General features: G+C 42.3%; 1 protein-coding gene across 5 annotated transcripts in view; it reads right to left on the bottom strand.

Annotated features, from left to right (window-relative positions):
* Positions 1–10474, bottom strand: part of celf5a (cugbp, Elav-like family member 5a) — a 196581-nt gene that overhangs the window by 165913 nt on the left and 20194 nt on the right. For all 5 annotated transcript variants that reach the window (XM_010765965.1, XM_010765966.1, XM_010765967.1 and 2 more), the window contains exon 2: positions 7308–7390. In XM_010765965.1, the coding sequence (XP_010764267.1) occupies positions 7308–7390 (83 nt within the window). The remainder of the gene's footprint in view (positions 1–7307; positions 7391–10474) is intronic.

The raw sequence follows: 10474 nt of genomic DNA, 5'->3' as shown, positions 1-10474 counted from the left end.
GAGGGATCTTACGTAAGACTGAGGCCCAAATAAAACATTTAGGTTCACCATCAGGCATGCCCTTAGCTAACAAGCAAAAGAAAACTCTAGGTAGTAATAATGCAAAAGTATTTGACTTTAAACACACAGACAGACACAGAGACACACACACACACACACACACACACCTTTTACCCAAAGGCTTAATTCTAATGAGTCACCTCTCTCTGAATACAAGGCCTCAAATCCTGCCGGCACCAATTGGCTTCATGCTGACCAGTCAGCTACACCCCCACCCCTTCCCATTCCACACAGACAAATACAGTTCACACACAATCATACAATACACTACACTCGTACTCTGCAACCTTCACAGAGTGTAGCATTGAATTATTCAGCCTTTGCGGCAGCTAGGCCTCACAAAAGTGAGCTTGGCTGTAGTTCAGACAGGTCGATCGCATGCACGCAAAAGTTTGAGTGTAAATGTTGTGTCTGTGTGATGTGTGCAAAGCGCAAGTGAAAGCTGACGTCCACACAGCAGCGTTAGAATAATCTTGGAGGTGGGCGTATCTGAAGCTTGGGGATTTTTTGCGAGCAACGCGACCAACAACCAATCACATGAATCTCCCGCCCCCGACATACAAAGCAATAGCAATGTTAAAATGAAGTAAACTGGATATAAAATCCACAAACAGGCGAAAACCTACCAGTTTCACCCACTGTCTCTGCATAAACGGGATTTGATTGGCTGACGCTTCCACCTCAGCTTCAAAAGTTGAACATTGCTCAACTCTTGAATCCTGAGATGCCTGGAAATCTCTGCTTTGCTTCCCACAATGCAGTTCGGCGAAAAGTGAGGCAAAGTGATGTCACCCCATTCAAAGTGAATGGGTAGAAGCGTTGGAAGATTTTTTTAACGCTGCTGTGTGGACGGGCCGTAAGATGTGTTCAGGAATGGCTCCATCACACGGCAGCCGCATTTCCTCAGCACAAGCTCGGCTGCTCTCTGCATCGTAGCCCTGCACTGCTCCTCGAGTCACATCCATTCCATTATGGCTAAACTGAGCACTGGCACATTTACACAATAACACATAAACACATGTAAATTAATGCAAACACATGTATACAAACATGTAGAAATATATGATGTGCACTCACACAGCTGACTAACAGGTATGTGTGCAGCACAGGGCACAGCGCAAGAGTAAGAGACAGAGGGAGACGGAGGCAATTGAGAGGGAGGGGATCTACTTAGAGTGTTGACATTGCAGGAGCCCACATGTGTGTGCCGGAGCATAATCTTCTCCCTGCTCTCATTGGGTTTTTAATGCGAATGCTATTTCCATAAACCTGCCTCCTGAATCAATGCCAGCCTCTTATACTCTCCCCAGGCCGAGCCGTACTAATACTCGGAGTAAATGCATGCAGCAAACACATTTCCACCATTGCCTCTCCAAGACAATCACTGTTGTACACAATGCTAGCATGACCAAAAGGGGAGGGTGGCATGTTGTTCTGTGCTACAGCAAATGGAGTTGCTGCGGAGCCTGAGATTTTTTCTTGGATCGGCTGGATTTGAGGAGTGGCAGAGTTTGAGGAGAGAGGGGGGTGGGGGGGATTTGGAGGGGGGATAGGTTTGTGGATAGTGTGAAGGATGCAGGATTTTGTCATGATGCTGAGCTGGGTGGAGTAAATCTCCTGCGCATTTGTGCATCTGTGACATTCACTGGCACACACTGCTGTAGAAAAGGCCACTGGGCTTTAAGTGGCAGTTCTTTCTATGTTTTTTTAGAAAGAAAGTGTGTCATGAAGGATGAATCAGTGTCCAGGTTATCAGGGGATGTTTCGTTTTTACTTGGTTTTGTGAGAAAATTACGATGTTTGACTTTAACAGTTACACATGCAAGCGTATTCCCCCACATATTCAAATGGTTATATAATATATAAAGTAGTGCATCTCTACCAGCAGGGAACAAGTAAAAAAACAGCAAACAAATAATATATTCAAGCCTCACTGTCGTGGGCGGTGTGCGATCACGGCAAGCTGCCATGTGCACATGTTTTTCTTCCCACCTGTATTCACTGCTATCTGTATCTACATAGGGCTGACCGCAATGCAAAGCCAGCTTACACACACACGAGCAAACATACACAGCTAATAGAGCCAAGCAACACACATCTGGTAAACTGTGAGAGCTTCTCCCATTCGGTGGCCAAACTTATGTCAGGCACTCGTGTCCCCAAGGTTCCCATCACACTTCATCACAGGAATCTATATTCCAGTCCAGTACACTTCCATTAGGCCATACTGTTCCCTTCAGCAGCTAATGTGTAACAGGGGAACATGGATAATAACGTCCAAGAACACAAGCCCTTCCTACAGTTAATAAGAGGACACTGGGTTGTGTGTTTGTGTTTGTGTGCGTGCGTGCGTGGCAACTAGTACCTGCATGATAGCATCTGCTATCGTAAAACAATCATGTGATACTTTTAACTAAAAATTAAATTCTTAAAAGTAAGATTATTTTTAACAATAAATCCATTAGGCGCGTTCACACCAAGTACTTTTCCCACAAAGGTTCCTGAGAACTCTTTAATTCTCATGAAATAAGTACAGATCGCGTTCACACCGGAAATTAGTTCCTGGGGGTGGATTAGGCCAATGAAGCCGCTGACGTCACTTCTTCTTCTTCTGCTTTGGGTTTACTGGCAGGCCGCAAACAACTTCACGGCGTATACTGCCGCCCAATATCCCCGGCCGGAAGTCCCCGGAGTTGGGGACTGGCTTCAGTAGAAGTTGCTGGGACTCCCATGCTAATGCTAATAATGCAATGCGAGGATAATAAAATGGCAGCTTCACAAAAGTTTTTGGGAGTTTGACGGGGCGTGGTTTGCATTCCGCCCAGCCAATCAGACACAGGAACCTTTTTCGGTAAAAAAGGTTCTCTAGAACTAATTTAGTCCCTGGGACTTTTTGGTGTGAACGCAACTAAATCGTAGTTCTCAGGAACCTTTGTGGGAAAAGTACTTGGGGTGAACGCGCCTATTGAGTTGGTGTTTCTTTAATTGCATCTCTATAGAGCCGTACGCATTTCCTGCAGGTGAAGTGCTAACACACAACAAAGAAAAGAAGCCAAGCATGTACCAAAGTTGATGCAGAATACAAAAGAACAACCTTTGATCATGAGTTCACTTCACATGCCGTATACTCCGTTGATTGTGTCCTTCAGTGTATTAAACTAACATTTGAGCCAACAGTTCATTTGGGTTTATTATGTTTGCATGCACTTCCCATTCCCAACAGTAACCAGAGGTGATAACAAATCAACCATGACTTAAATATTAGGGTTAGAACTATCACTATACTATGACTAAAATAATCTCTAACTTAGTATTTGAATAATTTTATTTTGCAGTAAACAGGGATTTCACGTTTTGCTCATTAACATTACAGCAGACCGGGTGTAATCCCAGGCCTTCCAGCTAAAGAATTGCACAGAAATTCATCTCATGAAACTCAAGTGTGTTCATGTTGGTGTCCATGTGAATGCTTGTATGTGTGTATGCGGACGGGTATATTTGTGCTCTGTATTCAAGCAAAGATCCCTGCATGAGATTCACAATAGCTTGTTATATTTCACAATTTTCCTCCCAGGTTCTGCTCATTAGCAACAAGTCCAGCAGGATGGTGGTCTGACATTAATTCAGAATATTTTAAAATAATAGGTAACCAACCACATCGGTCCAAGCCCTCTGCGAGAGAGCAGCAATACAGGGGTTAATGAGAAACTCAGACGTTAATAACTCATAACTCATCTCTGGAGAACTCCTAGTTTACATTAATTACAGCGTAGCCCCTGGCAAACTGCATATCAAGCAGCATTTTGCAAACAAACAACTGGCATATCTACTTACCATCAAGCAGTGAAGCAACAGGGGTCATATCGCAAAACATTTAGGAACAGGGAGGCTCAAGAGGGAAGGACAAGTGAGGCGACGGGAGGTAGTCAAATGCACAAACATATTTGTACACACATACAGAAACACAATGCAGCAGGGCATTCAATGCAAAGTGTGCTGTATGATATTTTATGTTGATATAATGTAGTTCGGCTGTAAAGGTCATCTGACATTTGTAGCTTCTATTGAGGTTTTGAAATGAATCCTAAAATGGCTGTTGTTGTAGTTAATTAAGACTTAACCCTTAAAAAAAACGGTGGTTATGTTAATGTAATGTATTGTGCTGTTAGATTGCTGCTAGACTGCCCCTTAACACACATGTGTGGTCCTCCCTTTTTTTGAGGCAAGCATGAGAGCAGGAGTAATACTGTATTGTAAAGGCTAACGAAACACATACTGTATGGACAGAAGCAGAACTTTTTTTTTTTTTTTTTTTTGATAAAACTATGTTTGTGAAATTGTAAAAGTCTATATTTTTTCAATACATTATGACTTTGGGACTATAACACTCTGGAGTTATAAGAAATGTATGGATTAAGGGGTGTAAACATCCTATGCGAACATTACTGAAGTCAGTGTGTTATACGAATAATTTCAGCTTAATCTGCAACCGAACAGAAATACACGGTTTAAACTTAATGACTAGAAATGCAACTATTTAGTACAGCTCTATATTGTAGATTTGTTTTCAAATTAAAATGCTCTTTGTAGGTCAATTTCTCCTCAGCTGTAGGTCCATCAGTAGGTGAACAGAATATGTGGATGCAGTATTATAGCATGCACTCTGTTTCCTTGGACCGCTGCTGTTTGTGTGTGAGTGAAGCTGAAGGGAACAGCAGAGCAGCCTCGCCTGTGACGCCTGACACCCATCAACGTCTCCCTGTTACATTTCTATGACACGCTCTGTCTCAGGAAGAGCAGCGGCATATCAGCAACGGGAGAGAGGGGAGACGAGAGGATGTGGGGTGGACAGGTCTAGGTGGGGTAGGGAGGGGAAGTCAACAGGAGGGCTAAAGCACGACTGAAGGGTACAAGAAAAGCCTTTTTTTTCCCTGAGTGGTACAAGGCAAAGTTGGTGAAAGTGTCTGCGATTGTGTACGCTCAAAAATGTAACCGTTCGGAACTTTTGAGTAGAATAGGAACATGCCAGGCTGTGTTTGCTGAATCTGCACATTCTCTATGTATCATGGCTGCAAAATTATTGAATTACATTTTTGGTGTATTTTCCTGCACTGATCCAGAGCGAGAAGGGGTTGCAGGCAAGAGCAGACTTGTTAGCAAATATGTGCCCTCATGCCTATCTTTTATACATTCAGCCACATGGACCATATATTCCCAGTGGTAAAGTAGGTCAACCCTTATGGTAGTTATTAATGACTGAGACGTGAGGAAAGAAACTCACAGGAAAGCCTGATAATGCACCAAAACAATTGAATACACATTGCTGATTACAGTTATAATCTCTGATGATCACATCCTCTGGCATTATGTGAAATAACTTTTTCCTCTTTCCGTCTTATTATTTAAATTCAGAGGGAAAAAAATGATTAACGCCCTCCAGCCTGGCGCTTGGCTAATTTGCAGGATAAACGAAACAACGTGTTTTTAAAAAAAGCCACAAGAAAAAAATGTTCAAAGTTTGTTGTCGTTGCATTTGCATGTTTAACTGAAACGTGTGCCTTTTGGCTGGGCTTCTCAGGCTCTTTGTCTTCTATAAGAGGGGGTGTTTGGGGTGAGGGGAGGGGATCTACTGATGTTTACTTCTGGTGTAGGCTAAATCTAACCATGCGAGACCCCACTGCCTCTGCGGGGAGCCACTTTGGTTCTTTGTGTGTAAGAATCCCTCGGTCTGTTCCTGATATTCTTTCCACCCGAACAGATACAGCTATGCACAGGTGAACATAATCGCACACAAATGCATAATCACCAAACAATGAGGGAGAGATAATTGCAATCATTTTAATACCTAGCACAATTGAATATGTAACACGTGATTTTCTCTTTATCAAATCTCATATCTTATGACTGCAGTATTTTTAACACTTAAAATGTATCACCTAAGAATATCTAGAGCTTGCCGATATTGAGCATCTGTTTTTGATCAAAAACCTCAATATCGAGGTGTAAAGTTAAATATTGGTGGTTTAATGAAGTATACAGTGTATCCCACAAATCTGAAATACACTTGTGGTGGTAGCCGGGGGGTGTTCTGATGCACACACACTGCTCTGAAAAAAACTATGTTTACGTCGTCTTCTCTGTTTCTTGTAAGGTCTCCTTTTCTGTTGGTTGCTTGTTAGCAGACCCTTCACGCGATAGCAGAGCGAACAGGTACAGGAGGCGTACAGCGAGGGATCATCGTCCACTAGTTAATCGATCGCAGATGGCGTCGTGCTCGCGGATGGATAAAAAAAACTAAAAACTAAATGGGTCGCGAAATATACTTTGGCGGCCGTTAATATACCTGGGCGGGTCCGCCCAAGTAAAGTCTATGTGTGGGAAACCCTGGTATATATATACAATGATATTCAAAATAACATCACTTTACTGTAAGAAAGCTTTTAAAACGAAGAAAAAGACAACACATATCACAATAACCAAATCTAAGACGATATTTTTTCTCATAACACATTATCAATAAAATATTAACATGTCCAAGTATATTTGGCAACCCATCTAGCTTTAAATGTATTTAGTTATTTTACCTGTCTGAAAATACTGCAGCATCCACGATCAAGTAACAAGTGGGGGCACCAATTAGCTTTGGGCATTGCTGCCATCAGCTGGCGGGATGGATCTACGGCGGGACAACATGCTGCTCTACCGCAAAGCGAATGTTCCCACTGTAACGTACTGGGTGCCGCGAGCTGCGCCATTCCTCTGTCTGACAGGCTTCTTGTGACACACACACACACACACACACACACACACACACACACACACACACACACACACACACACACACACACACACACACACACACTTCATTCCCATCCAGAGCCCACAGTCATTGGCCCTAGAACACTGGACAACTTTCTGTTGATAACACCAAACAGAAATGCAGAGCTTTGCCCCCCAAAAACGGTCATTCAATGCTATTGCTTCAAAAGTGTGAGTCAGAGTGGGTCTGATCAATGCTGGCGATATCCCCTAGAGAACAGACACATGGAAAAGTTGAAGCCAGGCCTTTAAAAGGCTGAGCTATTGATTGAATTGCTCTCCAAAGTGTTTTTCATCTCTGGGACTATACAAGGAGAATGCCGGCTGGTGTGCAGTAGGGTGCAGATGGCATGGTTGACCACCATAGAGAGGAAAGAGAGAGTGAGAAAAGAAAGGGAGGAGAGAAGGATGGAGAGACAGACACTTACCCCTGGAAGTGTTTTCTGTTCGTGGAGGGCGTTCTGGGCTTTGATGGCCGACTCTCGGGCACAATAGGTGAGGAATGCACAACCTGCAACAGAGGTACACCACATATACATGTATAAGTCACACAGAACTCAACAACATAGTTAAACAAACAAAAACTGTGGACAACAGGGAACAGTTTTAAAGAAATCCCAACAAGAATATATGGACTGTAATCAAATTCCAAAGCTATTGGAAAATAAGAAAATGGTGTTTGGCCTGTTTCAATATAATGAGATCCAGATACTGAGCAATTAACACAATTAAGAAACTAGTTCTGCGAAGAGGCTCTATTGAGTTAGTGAAAACACAAAAACTAACATTTCTTGGAATAAACAGAGCAAGTGAATGAAAACAGGCAACCGTGCAATACCCCAGGATATATGTGGACATTTTCCCCAGGTGGCAAAGAGGAGAGGAGAAAAAAACAACACCACAATAATAAAGTAGGAGATGAGCTGTGAATTATTTGGATGAAATGCCCGGCCTGTCCAGCCTCCCCATCGCTCGTGCCATGTCCTGTCAAAAGCTCCTAGCAGCCTGGCCAGCGCTCCCACCCTGAATGGTTGTGACAGCAGCGGAGACAAAAGAACCAGGACTGCAGGACTGAGTATTGGGGGGTAGAAAAAGAGAGAAGAAGGGATATGTAGAGATACAGGAAGGAGGGAGATACTGACAGAGAAGATGGGAGGACAGGACGTGGTGTTAAAACTCTCCAGGGTGAATGCTTCCATGCGTGCACACACACACACAACATCTGTCAAAATCACTGAATATATAAAGAAGAGAAGAGGAGTAGAGAAAAAAGATGGAGAGAAACCAGATGGAGTATTGAGGCTATCATTTTCCCCCTGACTGTCTGAATAAATAGATTTGCTTGTGTTCTATTAATGAGGTTCATATGGGTTACCATGCATCATATTTCTGCCACTCCGACGATAGTTTATTAGCAGCCACTGCATTTTGGATCTCATTTCAACAGCTAAATGTATTCAGTGGGTGGTGATGTATTAAGCGTCTTTTCACGGACAATATTCCAATCTGGTGTCTGGTTGCATAATATCAGAACATTTGTACACATCTAAACGTTTACTATGCATGTCTGTCGCATGCATGTATTTGTATCTTTTTCCGATGTTCCGGACACTCTAGTACTTAGGGGATGGCTCCACTGTAACCTATGCCGGACTGCATCAAAAAGGAGGGTTAAAATGCCATGTCAGTTATTGATCTATTGATCGACCTGTAACCTGTTTTGCCTTCCTGCTTAAAGCCTAAGGTGTCAGCGCATGTGTGTAAAGTCCTGCAAACACCTGCCCATACACAGAAATGATTTGCCCACTCTTATCTTAATCCCATTCAATTATTTTTGTTTATAAAGCTTGTCCTTTTGTTTAGGACAGTCAGTCTGCGCCCTGCCAAGCTTTTCAGTATGAGAAAGACAGATAGTAATGGAATCTGTCCAGGGTCGTGACCTTTGAGGTGTGACTGTGGCACTGCTGTCACGGTACAGCCTTGTCCCTGCAACCCTAACCTAATGATTTCCAATGGCCACCAAGAAAATCATTCAATCACTCAGACTGCTGTCCAATTCTCCTTTTCTCTTCTGCGTCAGCTAGTAAGGAAATACCAAGACTGGAAATGTCATTGTTGTTGTGGGTTTGTTTGTTTGTTCCTCAAATGGTTGAGGGTAATAGGAGGGAATGGCTCCATTTTGGTAGTTGTTTTCCCCTCTTTTTTCGCTCTCTCTGGGCTTGTTGTTTGTTGGTTTACTTGACAAATGCTCGCCCTATCTCTGAATAAGAAACACGTATTTTGCATTACAATCGCAAACACGATTTATTTGTTAATGTGTAATGCATAGGGCATTGTGAATAAATTAAAAACAACGTCAACACTGGCAAACAAAAGGTAAACATGAACTCCATTTAAATGTGATTCTGTGCTCTTTAATGTATGGATTAATAAGAATTTGCAGGCCACAGGCGAAAAAGCTTTAACAACTCCATAATTGGAATCCAAACACGTACAAATTGCCAGTGCTGCATACCAAGTGCAAAAGTGGGGGGGAGCATGATGAAACAGTTTGAAACACAACAAAAAGCCACTGTAATCGGAGCCTGCTGACACAGCAATGGGGGAAGCCTTCCCATTGTGAGACGATGATCCTCTGCATCATCTGATAGAATCCTAAAACAGCCTTATCTCACACATTGATTTCAGCTCCAAAGAGAAAAAATTCATCCTCTTTGCTCCCTTTCCCCCCGCTTAGTCAATGCCAACTCTACTCCTCTCGTATTCTATTTTCTAATGATATATTTTTGAGTGTGCGCCCGCCATGTGTACTGGGTAATAGGACTGAGTCTATCCATCTCCACGGTGTTCAATTGGCAAGTAATTAAAGAGTTCTACATGGAAGAGAGAGAGTGAGTGGGTGAGAAAGAGAGACAACGAGAAAGAGAGTGAGTAGCTAAGGATACTGTATAGCTGCTGTAACAGCAGCCATTTACATTCACTGTGGTCCAGGCTCTCAATCTCCAAACTGTGAGTCTGTGTGCAGCACATTAGGGTATCGTGCTAATTGTATTTTTTTGTTTTTGTTTTAAGTTTAAGGGTAGTCAAAAATCATCATTTAAAAACATATATTTTTACGTATTTCGTTTTCCAAAAACGTTTTACAGTTGTGTTTTAGGACTTCAGCACTGCAAATTTAAATGATACAATGTAAAAGTAAAATGTACAGAGATTCAGTAATTAATTTTCTGAGGTGTTTCTATCATGCAGAATACTTTTTTCTACAGCTATGAGCAGATGGGACAACATTACATTCAGATCAAGCTATTCAGTTTCACTGTGCTAGCCCTCTTTCTTACACACAAAGAACCACAACACTGATTAAACACATGCCTCAATCACCTCTGTTTATAAAGCTATTCCCCAAACAGAAAGTCAATAGTGGAGAACTGTGCAATAATCTTACAAACATGCCCAGCAAATATTGTTAAGACATGGTCACGGGTATGAAAATGAAACTCAGCTCCTAGAGAAAAATCATTATCCTAGATAAATATCCAACACTACCATCCAGACTCTTACTTTTCTCCATGGAGCACTACACTTCTAAACTGGT

This window comes from Notothenia coriiceps, unplaced genomic scaffold, assembly GCF_000735185.1.
Source record: "Notothenia coriiceps isolate Sejong01 unplaced genomic scaffold, NC01 NC01_scaffold00002842, whole genome shotgun sequence".
NCBI classification, from domain to species: Eukaryota; Metazoa; Chordata; class Actinopteri; order Perciformes; family Nototheniidae; genus Notothenia; species Notothenia coriiceps.
The sequence above is the reverse complement of the archived record's forward strand: the minus strand, read 5'-3'. Positions and strand labels throughout refer to the sequence as shown.